Source organism: Lissotriton vulgaris, chromosome 11, assembly GCF_964263255.1.
Source record: "Lissotriton vulgaris chromosome 11, aLisVul1.2, whole genome shotgun sequence".
In the NCBI taxonomy this organism is placed as follows: domain Eukaryota; kingdom Metazoa; phylum Chordata; class Amphibia; order Caudata; family Salamandridae; genus Lissotriton; species Lissotriton vulgaris.
Window position 1 is genome coordinate 914,902,811 of NC_141699.1, and position 21,470 is coordinate 914,924,280.

Genomic DNA, 21,470 nt, shown 5'->3' on the forward strand with positions numbered 1-21,470 from the left:
CATACATAGGGTAATATGCATCCCCTCATTCTCTGCCCACCTATTTTTATGGTCTTTGTCTCCTAGGTACTTGCACTTAGTCATGCACACCAAATCAGAATTGTGTGTCACCACCTCTGTCTCCAAGATTTTAGCCTTTTCATCTGTAAGGGAATTAAAGGTTCTGTCTAGTGAATGTTTAGGACCATGAGCATACACAGTAGCTGCGCTTTGCAGTAAAATCTGCCACTTCACTGGGGAATCCTGTGTCTCAGACACCTCAAGCACCACACCTGAACTTTCTATTGGGACCTTACCAAAAGTTCATGCTAAACTGCAGTTTCTGTCTGTATGTGCCACTTAATCACATTTGCTTCTTCCCATTGCATTTGAGAAAATTCAAAAGTCAAAATCACATTATGTCTTATTGTCATCTGCCCACTGTCTGTCACAGTGCAAACAAAATATTCTCCAGCATTTGAAAATGTTTCAGTCCACACGTCTAAAAGCATACTCTTCTTTCCTTGTTTTTCACAATTACTAAAAGTAGCACACTGCTCCTGATAGTATCACATCAAATATAATGTCACCTTTCTGTATTGACCACATGTTTAAAACACACTGCACAGTCTGTTTTGCAGATTCAAAAGCACATTGCTGCATTTCTTTTTTCAAAATCGCAGGTTCATCATTCACTGACATGTCTGATTTATAACTGCAACCAACGATCGCTAATAATAAACAGGCTGGTTTGTTTATCTTCCTGCACATTTACATTTTCTCGGTTCAAATTCATTTCTGTCTGTGGAACGTCCTCAATAGAATTAATTAAATCCTCTTGTAAAACCTGCAGATTAACTGCCACATTTTTCACAAATTAACCACCCTGGTTATCTGAACAGCCTGGCAAAACATACGGCTTCGGAGCTTGGTACATGTTTAACTCTTTTTTTCAAAGCGTTGTTTTCAAACTGAGCATCAGCTAACTCTCTTTTCAGTTCACTAGATTCTTTTTTCAAATGTTCACATTTTTGATACATGCTAAGCAATTCATTCAAAATGACACCACTAATTTGTCTGAAATACCAAGTTGGTTTCCCTCTTTAAAAGAGGCAATCTCCCTCTCAAATAACTCAATTGGCATCTGGTACTCTGTAACTGAAAACATCAGCATTTTAGAGAGCACCTTCCCATTTTGAAATTGCACTTGTTGAATCTTGTTTGTGACGCCAAATATCTTGCTTCGCCTTTCAGATAATACAGAATCTCCCACACAGTGGCTTAAACCCATGGTGAAGCAGGAAACATAACACAAGACAAACAACAAACACCTTTTATAAAAGGGTTTTATTTTACAAAATGCAAAGACTCTTTTTAGAATACGGCTTGGGGTTTATTTTACACAATGCTCTCTAATAGAAAGACTTTCCCAAGTGCCAAATGGAGAACATTCAAATACACATATAGATATATATATATACATATATATATATATATATATATATATATATATATATATATATATATATATATATATGAATGTAATTCGCCAACCGACTCGAGGCAGCCGCCCCAGCCCAGTCCCAAATGACGAAAGAGCAGACCCGTAAGTTGGTGCTTAGTCAAGGTGCTTTATTTCATCCAGCAAGCCAAACGTTCACTCAACATCCTTGCCAATTGTCGCTGGGGGGCCCGTTCACAGCTAGCTTGGACTCTCAACCGGGGCTCAAGTTTTGTTTGTCTTACAGCAGTACGTCTACTATGTAGGTGAGCACCCAAACTCAACAATCAACAAACCCCATCTTCATTGTCTCAAAACTCGCACTAGAAGGTTCGAGAAACCTTCCCCCAGCGCCAAGGGAATCTGACCAGGACTGGCCAGCTTCCAAGCAAGCATTCCATGGTGTTCTCACATTCCCTCTAAAGTCTTGCATGTTCCAGCCTTTATCTTGTTGAAGCTCACAAAGCCTTCCAGGGTACATTAAACAATCTCTCACAAAAACAATCTGTGAACGGGATTAACCCATACAACTTGCAAGCGTGGCTGTGCACGCAGATAAAGCTCAAGCGAGGCAGAGTCAGAACTCAGGATGACATGAGGCCATGTCAAAGCCAATAGTAAGAACTGCATAATACTTGTCAATGTACAACACAATGCACATTTGTGCACCACTGCTTATAGCATCACATATCTCATCTCTCAGTGTACAACACAGTGCACATTTGTGCACCACTGGTTATAGCATCACATACTTCATCTCTCATTGTACAACACAGAGCACATTTGTGCACCATTGCTTATAACACTGCACTTCGAGACCAAAAAGTAAATTCCATACCTCTCTCTCCCTCTTATGCTTTGAAATGTACATCCCACATGTTCTGTTTTTGACAAGGCTGTCCTACTCCGTGACAGCTCCCACTGAAAGACAGCAAGATTAAAATAAATAAACCTTTAAGGAAACAAGGCGCATGCAGGACATTGTACATTCAGGCTAGGATAATATAATATACCAAAGTCAATTAAAATACTGGTAGTCAAAGGTCATCACAGGGTGTCAGTCCACAAGAGTGCCTCTAATACTACACAAATACAGATGAGTTCTTGGGCAGAGGGTAGAAAGGAGTGGGCCCATGGGGTAGGTGAGGTGATGAGGTTTTTTTTGGTGGGGGTTGTGGTTTAAAGGAGTAGGTGAGAGGGTAGAGGAGGACGGAGAAAGAAGAAATTTAATGGAGCAAAGCACTTTTAGTAAATACAGATTGACACAAAATGAACATAGAACTTTGAAAATCTCTGAGAGAGAGAGAAAGAAAGAAAAACACCACTGGGGAATAAGAGTAAACCTCAATAGGAGTGTAAAATTAATAAGCACCCAGTCATTCAGGTAATTTATGGCATCTTGTGTCTTTATACACTAGGTAACTCAATTCCCAATCCTGGTGAGCGATTCTGTAACATGAAAAGAGAGCAAAATGTCCATCTCAACAATCCACAGGACAGAGAGGAGAGAGAAAGTCACGACTGTCTTAACAGAGGTAAGAAAAGAATACAGGAATTGCTGAGCAATTTGTAGCTTTCTTCATCTTGATACATCACAAATGCTTCTCCTCCTTTCCACTTCAGTTCCCAAAACAAGTTTGCACATACAGAGAATAATGCAGATCACTGATAATTGTAAAGTGCCATGCATCTGTGAATTCCAGGAAGGCTTTGTGATATTAACTTATCAAACTATTATTTTGTCTTTAACTTTATAGACCAGTCTGACAGAAAGTGTGTATCTAGTCTCATTAGTCAAGAAAGTAATTTGTTTGGGTAACAATTGTAGTTTGTAAATTTGTTTTATAAATTACAATAACATGTTTGAATATTACTTTTCTGACCCCTTTCCAGAGTGTGCATACAATGCTATCTCTGAGACACTGTGCACCTCTGATACCAAAAGTACAAAATAATGTCAGTAGTTTTAATGTAGTTCCTAAACTGATAAAGTAGTCCTATTGGAAGGTTTCAAACTTTGTATCAAACTACAAAGGATGCCTGCAGTGTTTCTGAAAGGATTAAGTATATGCAGCATACACCTAAGGGTTCTGCAGTGGTTCTGTTAGAGTCAAATATTTGTACTACACCACAAAGCATCCCAGTGCTGGCAATGAAATAATTTAACATTTGTATTATACAAAAAGGTTTTTCTATCTGGTTCTGAAAGAATTAAACATTAGTGCTACATCACAAAGGACCCCAGTGCTGGCTCTGAAAAGATTTAACATTTGTACTCTACCAAAAAGGATTCCTATCTGGTTCTTGAAGAATCAACCATTAGTACTAAACCACAGAGGATTCCTGAGCTGGCTGTGTTAGGATAGGGTGAAATAGTACTCTCTACTACAAAGGATTCCTGTAGTGATTATGACAACTTTAATTTACTGTACAAAATGATTTCTGTGCTGGTCTAAAAGGGTAGCAGCTCCGTTAAGAGACAGATATGTCGCACTGGCCACTTAAAATGGGACAACCTGTGACTTTCAAGAAAACCTTGGATATACCCCTGATATCCACATTGTTTGCAGATTTAAACTTTTAATTTTAAGTAATTAAGTAGTGCTTCTTGTTCATACAGCTTATCACAGTTGAAAACCTTCTAGAATGGATAACAGTTATTAGTCTTAATGAGAAAATAGTTTATTTATTTCAAATTGTGTTAAAATCATCAGACATGGACACTCCAGCCAACGCGTTTCATTCCCATACTGGGGACTTCATCAGGGTGTTGCTGTGTAATATCATGAAAGCTCGTACCTCATACAACGTCGATTTCTTTAGATAATATTCTTAAGTTAATATTTGACTTGTTCCATGTATTGCACCGGGCCTGGCACCGTGATCACAGGTGTAATAACTCCTCATAAAGCGTTGATTTCTACATTGGACTTCTGGACTTTGTTAGCTGTGCACTCCCATTGAACATAGAAACGATTACCTGATCTGGAGCACAGTGACGTCACGCAACGGCTGGCGTTGGGGTAGCGTGCGTGGCGAACTTAGTAACTGGAACTGGCGTGAGGTGCGGAACGAGTGGTCCGCCGTTGCTCCACTGGACAGTTATTAGTCTTAACTCTACCGCTAAGTAAATATTTTGCCTACTCTTACCTTTAGTGAATGTTTGGAAAGTTATGAAGATAAAAATATAAAATTTTCTGAAAAGGTATAGCTCCCTATGTTGGCCTATTCAATTAAATCATGTGAGTTTAGGGCCACATATTCTCCTCTAGCTACCCTCCAGATCCTTCACAATAACTTATTTGGAGCTATTGGTCTTCAAATGTTTGACCAGTTTGGTTTTATCTTAACTGGGATCTATTTTAGTGGAGTGAGAATAAGCTTCTCAGAGTAGATAATAAGAATGGTTCATTAAGTCCAAATGGTGCTGCTTGTCGACATACCTTTATTATTTACCAGCAGTGCATCTTGTCAAATGTTCATTGGCAAATGGGAGTACCATTAGGTATCTTTGCTGGTCGACGTTTTTCAATAATGTATAAAACTAATCCTCACTGCCATCAGGAGGGGGTGGTAATTATAGTAAGGGTAACGAAATATAGTACTCTTCATTCGCTCCTTCGGCATCTAGTAGGCAAACCTTTGAATCTAGCCTCAGATTATCTTCTATAATCTCTTATTTCATAGAGAAGGTCTGTCTTATGAATTGTGCCACATTTCTGTGAATAATGTCTTGGAACTGAAATGTGCAAAGTGTTGATTTTGTGCACCTAAGATCTTAGATGCCAAAAATTGGCCAGTAGTCGCCCACATCTGCAAACTTTCAGACAGGCGAAATGTGACTATTCAACTGCCTCACATGAGAGACTGAGGCAAGGAAATTATGAGTTATCACAAGTGTGAAGCATACAAGTGTGAATGCAAACAAGGTAGTCGTCCTACAAACTATTTTGTAGATGCTACTTAGTTTCTTCAACACTAGGAATCGTTTATTGAAGTGTCTTGAATTAGTACTGAAAGAATTGCTATAGGGCGGGGTCTCCAACATTTTCTGTAGCTGGAGCTACTTCTGATCAGTGAAAATCATTGGGAGCAACTGGCGCATTGTTACCAGACACCCTATACCCAACTTTATTGACTTTAAGCCTTATGCTCCTAGAGGCATATACTATGGTTTTAACAAAATACTATGACTAAGTGCACTATGAAAGGGCTGCCATGTGTGTCAATGAGAGCGCAGTGTTTTGGGTTGTATGAACATGTGTGGATATGAATGGGATATATTTGTTCAGATGACTTAGAGCCTGTGAGATATATACTTGCTGCACAGAACATACCTTTCGCCATAGATGGCACCGTTACATGAATTGCACAAGCATATTATTTTGTTAATGGGAGAAATTTTAAGTGCTGAAAAATAATCTGCAAACAAGTTCTTAATATGGAACATTTGTCTGCAGTTTAAATTTCTCTCTTTTAAAAAATAAAATGGCTATATATTTCCATTATACTTATGGCACAGTGTCTACTGGCTTCTGGGAGCAGGGGCCTGCTGTTTGTAAATGCAACACTTTGAAGTGGGAGAAAATTGAAACAAAAAGTTAACTTGATCATTAAGGTAGCTTTCCATTTCAATATTTGTTCATTTAAAAGCATTCAGAAACATCATTTTGTTCACAGCTCCAATACTGAGTTGATAAGGACTTTAATTTAAGAATTAAATACCTCAATCCTTCAGTTGTTCACCTCTGTGACCCAGCCACAGTCTTGGACATAAATCTGACTGAGTGCTGTTCGTTATCAGTGTTGGACTCGGCCCGTTGGGCAGGTTCACCCCTAGACTTTTTGCTTTTTCCTAGCCTGTTTACGGAACCTGGTGTTGGTGATTTTAGGCCTCTGCGCACTTTTTCACTGTGGTACAGTGTAAAGTGCTTGAGCTCTCTGTGAATGAGTGGTGAGTGACCTGCCCTCCCATAGGAATGAATGGGGAATATGTATGCCCATGGTAGTTCCTGATGTGTGGGGAGTGCAGGGGCGAGTTTGGTATGTATGAACTCGTGAGAATGAATGCTGCAAAATGATATATGCGGCATGACTGTGTCTAGTCTAGAAGTACTACTTTTGGAAGTTGGCATATTTGTGTAAGTTGGTGCTGGCGTGTGATTGGCTGGTGAGCCTGGCCCAGATTGCCTGGGCCTGCTTGTGGATTGACTGTCTGGTTTGAGGATGACAGGGGCTGGAGAGCCCTGGAGGTTGTCTGAAGTCAGCCCATGGATGAAAGGCAGCATCTGCTGCCAGGGAAGTGGGAGGAGATGGCACCTGATAGTGAAAGGTTGTGCCTGCCTAACTACAAAGCTGGCTCCACCTCCCGCTGGGCGACTGTCACCTCTGTCCCTGATACTGAAGGGACTTCCCTGTAACCAGTTCTGGCTGGTTCTCACACTGCCTGCTTCAAATGACTTCAAAGGACTTCAAATACTTTTTTGTGCATAAGAAGGGGCTGTGTCCCCTTCCAAAATGTTCTTGTTTCTAACTTGAATCTGCCAGGGGCATGCTGCTGCTGGGGCTCAGGGGAATCCCTGGGCCCTGCCCAGCTCCTGGACATATGATGGACTGCTGGGGACTCTTCCTGGCTGTCCCCCTGCCTGGCTGCATCTTTGAGGACTTTTGCTGGACTTTGTTCTGCCCTGGAGACCTTAACCTGTGATGCTGGGACCCTTCTTGATTCAGGGGTCGTTCCTGGGGGCTTGTCTATGCCCCTTGAGAGCGCTTTATTTTGCACCCGTAGCGAGCGTGTCGCTATCAAGCATTTTGCGTGAGGTTTTGCAGCTGCCACCCTGCTTTATGCCCGATTATTTACTTATTTTTGCGAGTGCCCACTTCGCGTCTTTATTTTATACTTTCCACGAGGGAGCCCACTCCTCGGGAAACTTTGCCTGCCCACCTGCCTGTCTAGAGAGGGCCGCTGCGCTGCCCGCGGCGACCCGGAAGTGCTTGGCCGGCCGGCCAATCACAGAGCGGCCGGCCGGAAGTCCTGCCCCGCAGCCTGGGAGGCGGGAGGAAAGAGAAGCATGGCGGCCGTTACGGGGCTCCTCTGACCTGAGGGAGCCCCGGAAAACGAGGAAGTGAGGCAGCGTCCCCGCGAGACTCCTGGGGGAGAAGAGGTGCCCGGGAGGAGCAGAAGAAGGAGCGGAGCAGTGTGGTGGGGGCGCGGGGCACATGGTCGGTGCCCGCCCCCGCCGCGAATCCAGGCCGCCAGCTGGTGGTGTCCGCGAGGCTCCCGCGCTGCAGAGAGAGCCCCGCCCGTTGCCGGTGAAGTGACCCGGTCCCAGAGAGGGAGACCGGGCGAAGAGGAGCACCCGCCGAGAAAAGCCCGGTGAGTTAAGAAGGCTGGGGGGGCTCCGTGATGTTGCTGGCGGTGCCAATGGAGGCAGAGTCAGGGTGGCCCCGGTTGGCAGTGGGTCGCCCCAACGTTTGTGAGCCCAGAGAGGCTCAAGGGGCCTCATCTTGTTTCACGAGCCCCGAGAGGCTCGTAGTGGCATATTTTACTTTGGTGCAGTTAAGGGAGGCCCCGGTTGGCAGCGGGTCGCCCCAACGTTGTCCAAAGCCATGAGAGGGCTCGAGGGGACATTGTCTGCAGAGTCTGTGTGGCTCCAACGTTTGGCCACAGTGTTTGGTGAGAGAGCCTGTGTGGCTCAGAGGGGCCATATTGTGTTTAAGAGCCTGTTTGGCTCCAGCATTTGGCCATTCCTAGTGAGAGGGGGCGTCGGGGCACATTGTCGGTGCCCGCCCTCTCCTACCTGCGAGCAAAGTGTTTTAGAGCCTGTGTGGCTCCCACAGTGGGGGCAGTTGAACCCAAGGGTCAGTGAGGACCCTGTCGCAGTTTCTTTTTCATGATTCCACATCTGTCCAGCACTTTGTGGGCAGCTGCCACGTTTAGGCCTTCACTGGTGACTGGCGCTGCATGGCAGCGCACCCTGACTTTGGACTCAGGGCATCTTTGCCCCACAAGGCCAGTTGGCCCAGGGACTGCCACAGGTAGTGGCTTATGTAGTGTTGGCGCAATGTGATTTCTATGCTTTTTAATAGTTATTTCTATTGTGAGTTTTTGCGCTATTGATTTATTATGCACCTCTGAATGTGTTATTGCATCATGTGTCTTTTCTTTCTCTTTATTACTCCTCTGAATGTGGTTCATGTATCATGGTTAATGTGTTCTGGTATACCCCTAAATGTGTTTATTCTTAGGTGGTTGTCCTTTTTAGTACAGGTGGTCCTAGTAAGGTCCTGGTTCCTGTTACCAGTGGTTACTGGTTGTGATCTTTTTGATTATCATTTTATGTTTATTATTCTCTATTCTAGAAGTGCTATATCTGAATCTGACAGTGGCCCATGTGGCCCTGTCTTGTAAATAATCCCTTATGAATGTTGCTGTGCCAGTTGGCACAATGTACATGTGTGATTTTTATCTGATATGTGTTTTTACAATACAAAAGTTATTTTTATAATAACCTTGTGTGGAGTCTCTTTTGTGGTGTGCCTAGTATGTTGTTGCTGTTGGGCGCTGGAGCAAATGCTTTACACATTGACTCCGAGTTTAGCCTTACTGCTTGTGCCAAGCTACCAAGGGGGTGAGCAGAGGTTATCTTGGCGTGTGACTTCCTTGCCCTGACTAGAATGGTGGTTTCTGCCTGGCTTTGGCGTCAGCCTTTGCCTACCCGAAATAGCCAGTTCTAACAATCAGGACCTGCTGTCTGCAGCCTGATGATCATAATGTAAAATGAGCACAGCCTTCCCTTAACTTTAAAAGAAAAATATGACCTTGTGCTTAATTCAAAATGAACTCAAAGCTGTGAGCTACTCTGAAGGTTTCTGGGAGGTAATGGTAACTTGTGATCAATTGATTGGTGAGACCTTCTCCAGGGCTATATAAACACCGACATTGCCGAAACATCCCTTCTCTACTGTGAAGTTATGAGTTAATCATTATGGAATGGGGATTAATAATGTAGACCCAGTATTTTGAGTCAGAATACACAAGAAATGTCAAACCCGTGTGGCTAATACCTCACTAATTTTGGGCCAGTGATAAAAGGAGGAGGGTTTTTTGGTGGGTGTTCAGTATGCTTGAGGCAGGATGGCAGGGTGCAGCATTCTGTGTTCCCCTTGTGTAGGAGAGGTTTGGATGAGGTCAGTGGCTTGGCTGCACTTGCAGCCTGATTTGCATAGAATTTTATCAGCTCAATGTGTCAGGTGCAGGAACACCTGGCCAGTTGCTCCTGAGAGAGCAATTTGCAAACGCATTTGGGCATCCAGGAAGTGCTATGTGTGTAGATTGTCTGGCTGTTGATATGCATGCTTTGCATACTCTTGTCATTTAGTGTTGAGTGTGGATGTTCACAGGTTACTTTTCTGCTCTGGGACAAGCCTTCTGCCTTTGGATGTTTGAGCCAACTTCAAGAATGACAACGTTTCTGTGCCAGGACCTTCAGTGCCAGCCATTGGGAGTTGAACCCCAGTGGTGTGAAAACCTCTGCGGACCCAGCCTAGTTGTGTTACTATCTATCAGGACTTTTCATCCAATGATGAGGCATTTTTGCTGAACTACTAATGAGATGGTAAACTTTGTAAGGACATCAACACAGCACCATTAAGGACTCATATTAGAAGAATGACCGTGGAGAGGTTTTTTTATGGTAAGAGCAGCTTTCCAATTTTCTTCTAAGTGTAACAGAAAAGTTCACTGGTCAGACCAACATAGAGTACGCAACCTGTGATTGTCCCAAGGCAACAATGAGGCAAGCTGCTCGACTTGCAAATCATTTTTGGTGTAAAAATAGGATCATGCACCTGACACAAGCACTGTAGGCACACCACAAAATGCTAGAAAGAGGAGTCACCCGAGGTTCCTGAGTGATTTGGGCTTCAGAACATTCTCGGTGCAGAAGAGCAGGACCCGGTCATCAGTCATGCAGCTGATGCAGGAAAAGGAAGAAGAGTTCGAAATACAGCAGAGCAAATGCCTCAAGACCTCTGTTCCACCTCCTGTGCTCAAGGATCAACCTAATGGGGTCTATTCTCAAGTGTTTGTAGCTGAGCTCTGTTGTCAAGGAAATTCGGCATCAATCCTCAAGCGAAGCCTAAAAGGCACTGACCTACAGGTCAGGTACTCTGGTAGCTGACACCTCTGAACCCGGAATGGCCTTTTCAGCACCAAGCAAGCCCATGACCAGGGATGTCGAGCAGCATTACCCATACATGTCACCTTGGTCCCATAAACATAGTACCAGGAGGAAGATTACAACTTGGTGGACGCTCTATCAAGAATAGAAAGGTCTGTCTAATTTCGCCCCTTGCTCCACAGCATGCTTAACACCATCGCTGCTAGGGAGATTTTCCTCATGTGCTGAGTCTACTTTTTTCCCATTGTTCATGGCGAGCTCAGCTCGTCATAAGCACACGACCAGTGTACTGCATGACGAGCTGAGCTCGTCATGAGCAAGGAAGGGGTTAAGACCCCCCTCCCCCCCCCCCCTCCGAGTCAATAAAAAATTCAAACTGGCTCCAGATAACCTGGTTTACATCAGGTGCCAGATCCCGCCTGATTCACTTGTGGTCCACAATACTAGCTGAAGAGTCTCAGCTCAGGCAACTTAGGATGCTTCTTCCCCGTTCAGGTCAGTCAGAAGGGGAATGCGGTGGACAAGTGTGTGGCTGTGGGTGCGGCCACAAAACAGGATCTTCAGTTCAGACAGCTCTCCAGGTAGGAACATGCAGCCAGATTCATCAATGTCCCGATTTGCGAGTCCTTAATAGCGATTATTAAGGAATCGCTATTAAGGACTTGCAAATCGGGATTCATGTAGAAATCGCAAAATAAATTGCGATTCCTACAGCCTCCTTATTTGCGATTAGCAAATTGCTAATCGCAAATAAGGAATAACTCCCCATTCATTCCTATAGGCCCATGGCCCATAGGAATGAATGGGGAGTTATTCCTTATTTGCTATTAGCAATTTGCTAATTGCAAATAAGGATGCGATTTCAAGGGTGCCAGGGGTGTCCAAAGGACACCCTGTAGCACCCCTGAAATGTCAATGTAGACTGATGTTGCGCACACACATGTCCAAAGGACATGTGTGTGTGTGTAACATCCAACTTAGAAAAATGCACAAAAGTGCATTTTTCTAAGTTTTCGCTATTTACCATGAAGTCTGACTTCGCGGTAAATAGCGGCCAAAAATAGCGAATTCGCAATTTAAAAATGGTTAATGAATTGCATTTAAGGAATCTCAAATAGAGATTCCTTAAATGCAAATCCTCGTGATTTTGCAATTAGCGATTTCTGCATTTGGGATGATGAATCCCAAATGTAAAAATTGAGCTTGCAAAGGGCCAGATTCTCGGAATTTGGCCCTTTGCGAGCCCATTCATCTTTGATGAATCTAGCTGACGATCCTTTGAAGGAAATGCAGGAGTTAGTCAGACACTTCCCTGATGCCTATCGCAAAATGGGCCATGTACTTTTGGAAGAAAAGAAAAATCATTGGCTTAGAATAAAGGCACTTAATGCTAAAGTAGATTCAATAGCTGTGAAACGGACTTCTCTCACTGAGAGCTATGCTGGAACCGGATCAGGTGTTATTGCTTAAGAAGGCATTGTGAAATGAGAACAGGGACAAAAATCCACATCGTTTCAGAAATGCCCAAATAAAATGAGAAGACCTAGAGAGCAGACCTAGATACTAGACTACTTCTAACTTACTTAGGCCACTTAAAAAGCTGCTTAGGAGCCAAAATACTGTGATGCTTACTGTGTAGAAGTGAGACATGCTCACTATGTCATTTACAAAAACTCTGCAGTAAGAGAATTTAAAATGCTATTTACTGAATAGATTGAAGCACGTTTTTATCCAAAGACTTTGTGTTTTTATAATATGACCTAGGGAAATCTAAGAAAATCTACTGATGCAGTATTTTGTTCAGTATTAAAAATCCTGATTCATAATTGAAACCTGATTTGGATTCTTGGGGACTATGCAATGTAAGTCTGTAGCGCTCATACATTGCTACTGTCCTAGCTGTTAATCCGGTTCCTTACAATAACCTATTTACGTCTTTAGTCACTGCAAAAAAAACCTTACCTTTACAATTGTCTAATGCCTTCTGTTGTCTGAGGAAAATATCAGTGGTTGTACATTATATTGTTGCAGTCGATGAACTGATAAACTCGCAATTTATTTAAATCTGTGGCTATTGCTGATTTCTCATTCCTAATTTTCTTTTCCCAACACTGACATTTGTATTGAGGAAGAAGATGATCCTGCTACAATTTTTATTGATCATCTTGGTGCAGAAGTGGAAGAAAGCAGCACAAAGGCTCATTCAGGTAAGTTACGATTTGTCACACATTTCGTGTATGACAATGTACAAGCAATCCTCAGAGAAATTATATCTACCTTTTGTTGTTGACTGTGTGCAATACTTTCAGATACAACATCAAAAAAGCAGTTAAAAACTTGAGTTAATGCCAAGCAATACAAATTACTTTGGGTACATTACAGTGCATTATTCGTGGCACACTAAAACTCTCCATAGATCATCTATACATAAATCAGACTTTTTCCTGCTCTAAAATTACTTGTTTAACCTTAACTGCCACAACTGCTTCCCTCTATATTGTGTCATAAACAATCCTATACATCCCTAATCAGCGAGGTTTGAGTGTAATAGCAAAGTGAATGTGTAAGCCACGTCTTACCGTACCCATCAAACTTCAGACTTCCAATGTAAAAATAAAAAGTGAATTGTGGACTGTTTGAATTAGCTTCAGCCACTCATGCCAGTCCACCGTCTTATTTTGCCCACTATGCTACTTCAGATATGGACCAGCCTTATCAATCTTCGTTCTGTTCTAATAGGAGCAATCTATCCCCCCTCAAATAGGTAAAATGCTTAGTTTTATTGTGTACAGTGTGTTATCTCTCCTGAGTTACCATGGGTTACATGTCAGCTCTTGTGTTGAACAACCAATGGATGTCCGTGGGACATCCTGTTGCATAGAATGGCCGCGTAAGTTTAGGCAGAATGCTTTATTCCAGAAGGAACAACTCTTTCCAACAGACTCTTTAGCTTCAACAGTCCAGTGTGGTTTGTCAAACAAAATCATAGCATCAAACCACAGAGAGGTCTCTGGAGGACATTTCCTTCAGCTGTTTTATTGAGCAGGTTGAACTTTCAAGAAATCAAGTGTCACAGCAAATTAATGAATTGAACAATAATAATATTCTGAGCTCTTTTTGAGTCATGTCCGGTATCAGGTTAACATAATATAAGGGTGTGTGATGGTAACTTTCGCTCATGTAAATTTGGGTTCAACTAATAAAGTATCCTGAAAGTCAAGACGCATATTGTTCTTGGGGATGTGTAGAATCTGGTAGTACAAATAATAGGAGGCATTTTGAACATTCTCTATATATCTGATACAAGAATATTTTTAAAATACAGTGTAGTTTCACCTTATAACCACCTTGTTAGCTAAAGAGGAGACCTTGCAAAACTTAAAATAGTAAAGGGCACATTACTAAAGGCACAACATCAAGAACTCTTATGTACATTTAAGGGTTTAATGCAACAAGTGTACGTGTTAAAAAGTTCATAAAATAGAAAGGTGGTTTCAATGAATATGGCATTAATATGACAACATTCATCTCCATCCACAAGAAGCTAAGACAATATATATATATATATATATATATATATATATATATATATATATATATATATATATATATATATATATATATATATATATATAAAAAATATGTATACATTCTGTCACAAACAAATTATTTACCATACTTATACTTCGCTACCCCCATCTTCTTCCCAAAAGTATGGGACTCCAAGAGGGCACCATCCTCTACGTACCACATAACCCTCAAAGAGACACCCTCGAGGGTTAAGCATAAAAAGGACTGGTATGAATGACATGAGTTGTAGAGGACAAAGAGAACTTCACATTCACTGTCACAAATATATATGTAAAAATTTGGACCTAGAACTTTGTTCACTACATAGAAACAAACACTATATCCCGAACTGGCTCTTTGGACATGTAAGCATGTCCAGCAACGGTTGGGCACTTTGGGACGATTATGAGATCATAAAATAAATAAGACCCGATTCTATCAGGAAATTAAATATCGCATAGACACTAGAGGTAATGCCTAAATGATATTTGTGTATAGCACACACATGGTCCTTGATACTCAAAAGTTTGGATACTAGCAATACAGTCAGGATAGATGACAAAACTAAATCTACTCTCCCTTTTCTTGTTTTTTCTTGTTTTATCTATACTACAGAAAATCCTCTGAAAATAGAATCTAGAAAAAAAGACAGGTGAGAGCATTAGGCCTCACACTTTTGCATGTAGTACCTGCACAATAAGAGGAAGAAACATTGATGAGACAGCCCTGACGAAGGCCCCAGACCCGGTTGGGCTCTTGGCGAGGGCCAAAACATGTTGGAAGAAGAACAAGGGTACAATTGAACAATTGTCCTTCAATATAACCTTCAATATTCATGGTTTTATCTATACCCCAGGTACCCATTTAATAAAAGACTTAGGGTATACCTTGAGGTATTTTTAACATATCACATTTCTGGGTCCCTGCATATCCAGTTTTTCTTTATCTGAGAACTCCCATTTCCAACTAGGGTTCAGTCCGCTCCGGTAGTTTCATCTGTCCATGGTGTGGATAGGCACCAATATAGAAGCATAGCTAGATAGGTGAGTGAGGCGTCTACTCCAAAATCTTTGGATACCCTTTAGAAGTTAAAAAATCAAGCAGAGAGTACACCTGACATCTTGTTACAAAGAGGGAACTGGATATAATTTTTGAAAAAACCCTGTTTAATCAGTTGCCTGTGCAAATGAAAATATTTAGTAGTGGGAGAGTACAACTGGTTTCACTTTCTCTCTTTCTCCAGTAGTGGTTAAAAGTATACACTGAGTCTGATTTTGTCTCCTAAACACAAACACAAGCATCAAAAGCAGACAACGTTGCAACACTGCTAAATATAATTAAGAGTTCTAGGTTTTAGTATTTTCCTCTGGCTTACTTGACAGTACCAAGCCATAGGAGATAAGGAAATACAAGGAGGGCACTTAAGGTGTCAGAGAAGCAGACCGGACTCAAAGGGATAATGCATGTCATGTAGCTCATGACACTGTCTCAGAATCTTCAAGGACTAAAACAGTACAGAAGATTGTTTTGAAAGATGTAACGGCATTAGTTTAAATCTGCATGCTCAGCAAGGGTCTAAACTGGAGGCACTTAATAGGTAAAGCAGATTTAATTCATGAGGAATTGACTTGTCCCACTGAGATCTGTACTGGAGCAGAGTCATGTGTTATAGCGTTAGAACACAATGAGAAATTAAAGCAAGATAAATATTCATACTTGTTCAGAAAAATTAAACAGAAAATATGAAGTACTGGAGAGCAGGGCTAGAAGATACTAGTCTACTTATAGCATTAGCTTAACCACCTATAAAGCTGCCTTGGAGCCAACAATGCCTAGATGCATATTTTGTGGAAGTGAGACATGCTTTGTTAGTAATTCACAATGACTCAGCAGTAAAATAATTCACAAGTGCTATTTAGTGGTGCAGATATAAGCTTCCTTTTTAATCAAAGGCCTGGTGTTTGTGTAACTTGGCTTGAGGATATCCAAGAAAATTAACTGGTGCAGTATTGTGTTCAGTATTAATATTCTAAATCATTGAGTAAGAGGATGTATCATTTAAACCTAGCTTTTCTTCTTGGTGGGTCTATGTTATATAAATTTGTGGTAGCTCATTTATTGGTCCTTCCCTATCTATAATTCCAGTTGCTCACAATAATCTATTGGCATCTTTGGTCACTGAAAGACAAAAAGCCTCATCATTACAATGTTCTGATCCCTTCTATTCTCTTCGGAAAATATCTATGATTTTAGATTGCATTTTTGTAGTTGGGGAATTCTCAATTCATTTAAACCCATGTCTGTTGCTGACTTGTCATTCCTCATTTTCTTTTCCCAACACTGAAATTTGTATTGAGGGAAGGAGATAATCCAGCTACAATTGTTATTGATCATCTTGGTATGGACTTGGAAGAAAGAAGCACCAATGCTAACTCGGGTAAGTCCTGTCACATTTATTGTGTTGGATATTGCCCAATCTCTACTGAGCTCTGAGAAATTACATGTCTGCCTTTGTTTCGGAGTGTGTGTAATTGCTGTCAGATAGAAATACAAAAAAAACAATGCGCGGAATGCAGTGGCAGCTGTTTATCTTTGAATGTGGTGAGACGTAAAAGTTTGGTATGACCTTTTGTAGCAAGCATAACAAGCACGATTTATCGACAAACATGGAGTCTGGGGGTGGGTGTGGGGGCAGGGGCGGCTGCTCCTCCTTTTGTCAAAAAATAAACAAGCATTGGCATAGCCAATAGGTCTCGCTTTTGGGACTTTATAAGTATTTAGTTATGTAGCACAATATCCTTGGTGCAACAACATTAACTGTTGCATGGTTAAACACTTATATGGCCCCAAAGGCGAGACCTCTTGGCTAAGCCAATCCTTGATCAATATTATTTACAAGCCATAGTTGCGGCTTATTTATCTTATGCAACTAACAACCATTGGCACAGCCAACAGTCCTGACTTGTAGGTATGATGTGACTTGTTTTATCATATATCTGGATGCAATGACGAAAAAACAACAAAATACAAGTCGGGCAGCACACTGTGCTTAACACAGATTTTGAGCTTACATGTTTTTAAGCCACGCCCTTAATTACATTGACCACGCCCCTTTAAGAGACTCCCCAGTTTTTTCATCCCACTTAAAGCCCTGGTGTAGAGGATGAAGAGGGCAGGACGAGGTGGGCAGAGGCAGATAAATGAACACAAGGAAACAGAAGAACAGGAAGAAAGGCAAATGTGGAAAGTGAAATGGACAGAGAAAGAAGGGAGGAACATTAAGAAAGACAAGGGTAGAGAAAGATGGCCGGGTGGGTAAGATGGAGGGGGGAAAGGTATGTAAATGGGAGCACAATGGAGAAAAGGAAAGGAAAACATGTGGGGTGCTGATTCACAAAGAAAGGTCATACATTTACATCCACCGACCTACAAGGTTGTAGTCATTATATGACTTTTGAGAGCTAACAAACAGTTACTGTAGAACATCTGGTAAACGGGCCCATTGCAGCTTTCCACTTCTACCACTGGGAACACCATGTAAGTATCATCTGCTCTGTCCCCTCTGCACAGCTTTAAGAAGGATAAACATCTGCTTTGAAGCCTGGTTTTCAAATACATTTTGTTTTTCTATCGGCAAATTCCTTCTGAAACACCCCCACAAAACTTGTGGGTGTTCCATTCCCCTTCTCAACATAGAAGGGAACTTACTTCAGCTCTTTTATGGAGTAAATCCCTAATGATTTCCTGGGTGGATAGGATTGGAGGGGATTATCTGAGGCGTTCACAAACTCTCAAAACAAACCGCACCTTGGTGCGCCCACTCCTTGCACGGGTTTACTACTGCATACGTGTACGCACGCAACTCTGACACGTGTAGAAGTAAAACAAATTACTCCTGTCAAGTATCCTTTGTGCATTCCTGGCAGGTATAAACGGAGCCAGATGTGGAATGGAGAAGGGAATCCAAGGAGTGGAAGTTAGGTAAAGTTCGGGGAAAAGAAAAAAGAGAGCAAGGGAGGGAGGGAGTGAAAGTGAGTGAGAGAGAAAAAGCGAGAAAGAGAGAAAGAAAGTGGGAGTGAGAGAGAACGAGAGAGAAAGAGAGAGATAAAAAGAGAGATAGAACAGAGACAGAAGAGAGAGAGCCAGAGAAAGAGAAAGAATAAGAAAGAGAAAGAGAGAGAGAAGGAAAAAGAGTGAGGTAAATGAGCATAGTGAGAGAACTGGGCCTGGAGGACAAGGGGGCAGAAAGCTGATGATTAGTCAGAAACGTAGGCATACAGAGATGTGCTTAGACAGAGGGCACGGTGAGAGATGACATGAAAAAGACAGACAGACAGACATGCAGAGATAGAGTGACAACTGCTTCAAAAGACAGAAACAGAGAACCTGACAGAACGAGAGGCAAGATCTAGAGAGAAACAGAATGAGAATGACAGGACATAAAGGGCAATCGAAAGATAGAGACAAAGAGAAGAAGCAGTGAGACAAGGAAAGACAGGAAGAACTTTACAGGGACTGATGGACAGTGAGACAGATGAGGAGAGTACGAGAGGAGCGCATGGAGACAGAGTGTGAGAAAGAGAGAGTGACAGAAAAACAGAGAGGCTGAGAACGAGAGTTGGTCATGAACAGAGGCATGGAGGGTGGGAACGAAATGGTGAACAATAGAGGGGGCAGGGAGATACAGTGAAAGAGAGATTGAGAGAGAAAGGGATGGAGAGAAAGAGGAAGAAGGAGGGAGAGCGAGAAAGAGAGAGGGTTGAAAGAGGAAGAGAGGGAGAGAGAAAGAGGAAGGAGAGAGAGAGAGGAAGGGAGTGAGTGAAAGAGGGAGAGAGAGAGGGAGGTGGAAAGAGAGAGAGGGAGGGAGTGAAATAAAGAGGAAGAGATGGAGAGCGAGAGAAAGAGGAAGAAGGAGGGAGAGCGAGAAGGAGAGAGGGTTGAAAGAGGGAGAGAGAGAGAGGAAGGAGAGAGAGAGAGGGAGGGACTGAGTGAGTGAAAGAGGGAGAGAGAGAGGTTTGAAAGAGGGAGAGAGAGAGAGAGAGAGAGAGAAAGAGAGAGAGGAAGAGAAAGAGAAAGAGGAGAAGAGAGAGAGAGAGAGAGAGGGAGTGGGAGAGGTAAATACGGAGAAAAGAATAACGAGAGAGGGCTGAGAAGAAAAGTTCCAGAAAGAAGAAACAACGTAGGAGTTCAAAGAGTTGGGGGCTTGGGCTGGGAAAAGATGTACAGCTCAGGGAGAGTTGATGTCCGGGGGAAGGTGAGCGGACCGAGAGAGCCAGGGATGCACTGAGAGAAAGGAAGCTGGTAGGTAGATGGACAGGCAGCGCGTGGACAAGAAGATGAACAGATCTTAATGGGGCAGGAAGCTCTACAGGCAGTATGTGGAAAGGATGATGTGGACAGGTTGTAAGTGGACCCCAAAAGGGTGGGCAGGTTGTAAGTAGACGCAAAGATGGACAATCAGCAGATAGGAAGATGGATAGGCAGCGCGTGGACAGGAAGATGGACAGACCTTAAAAGGGCAGGAAGCTAGACAGGCAGTAAGTGAGAAGGATGGTGGACAGAGAGTAAGTGGACTGGTTGTAAGTGGACTCCAAGAAGGTGAGCAGACGGGAGGTTGGGCAGGTGGTACACGGACAGGGAGATGGAAGAACTGAGAGGGGGCAGTAAGCTGGGCAGTAAGCTGGACAGGCAGGATGTCGGATATTCAGTAAATGGATAGGCCGTAAGTAGACGAGAAGATGGACAGCGAGCGGATAGGAAGATAGGCAGACAATAAGTGGACATGCAGACGGAGGGTAGACATACCGAGACAGGGCAGGCACTCGTGGACAGGGTGGTGTGCGGTAGAGTGAGTGGACAGGGAGACGGGCAGGCACACATGGACAGTGTGAAGTGCGGTAGAGTGATTGGACAGGGAGACAGGCAGTCACACGTGGACAGTGTGAAGTGCGGTCGAGTGAGTGGACAGGGAGAGGGAGCACTGCTGCTCGGAGGATAAAGTCCACTTGTGTCCTGATGTCCGCAGGACACAAGAGGACCTCATCGCCCCACCAGCAGTGCACAAGAAGCTGTGTGCCCAACGACAGTCTTGATCACATGATATATATATATATATATATATATATATATATATATATATATATATATATATATATATATATATATATATATATATATATTCACTGGAAAAAACCATAGGTTTGACACCAGTTATAGTTAGCTGGAAATTTTACTGACATCAAACCATTGAAATTCCCACGTTATAGTTACTTGGACTCACTATAACTTGCGCGCCTGCAATGCACTGCTGATGACGTCACATATTACATCACTCATGACATGGTCAGTGACATCACTCATGACATCACTGATGACGCCATCCAGTGAATGTGTGTCTTTCTGAAAAATAAATATGTTTTATATATGTATATGTAAAGGTCGATGGAAGAATAAATGTTTAAATAAGTGTCTTAATGGATGTTTGTTTTTTAATTGATTGGTTAACTGGTTTTTAAGTGTATTTTAGTGAATACATATATTAGCGAGTATTGTTTAAATATGTAAATGTTTGTTTCAGTGTTTCACTTTGTGTATAAGTGGCTGCATGGGTTGGTGAGTAGCTACATGTGTGTGTATATGGGTTATTAGATGTTTTTTTAGTATCAGTATGAGTGTCTGTATGGTTTGGTGGGGGTGTTACTTAGCACATAGATGCATCAATGACTGACTCACTGTTTGTATGTGTTTTGAAGACAGCATATGTGCAGGACTGTATGGGTGGATGAGTGTGTATATGTGTGTGTTAGTGAGTGAATGACTGTCTCACTAGTGTCTTTATCAGTAACTACATATGTTTTAATCTTTTATATGTGAGTATTTATGTATATAAGTGAGTATATGTGAGAGTGAGAGATTGAAAGAGTTCTTGTTTAAATAAGTATGTGTTTCTATAAGTGATTGTTTAAGAGAGTAAGTATGTGTAAGTTTCTTTAGAAGTAAGGTGGTACTGTGTGTGTATAGCTGTATATGCAAATAAATGGATGTTCAATAGTTTATTTGCATGTGTGATTATGTGTGTGAGTAACTTTTGGATGACTGTCGGTGTGTAACAGGATGTATAGGTGTTTCACTACATATGATGAGTGAATATATGTATGAGTGACTATATAGAACTGTTGGTGAATGAGTGGATGTGTATGTAGATGGTGGTATTACTGAATTGGTTTTTGTAACTGGTA

At 42.1% G+C, this 21,470-nt stretch overlaps 1 protein-coding gene across 2 annotated transcripts in view; it reads left to right on the forward strand.

Annotated features, from left to right (window-relative positions):
- Positions 1-21,470, forward strand: part of LOC147683683 (uncharacterized) — a 123,920-nt gene that overhangs the window by 45,123 nt on the left and 57,327 nt on the right. For both annotated transcript variants that reach the window (XM_086944071.1, XM_086944070.1), the window contains exons 4-6: positions 2,899-3,015; positions 12,795-12,869; positions 16,595-16,669. In XM_086944071.1, coding sequence (XP_086800197.1) covers positions 2,899-3,015; positions 12,795-12,869; positions 16,595-16,669 — 267 coding nt within the window. The remainder of the gene's footprint in view (positions 1-2,898; positions 3,016-12,794; positions 12,870-16,594; positions 16,670-21,470) is intronic.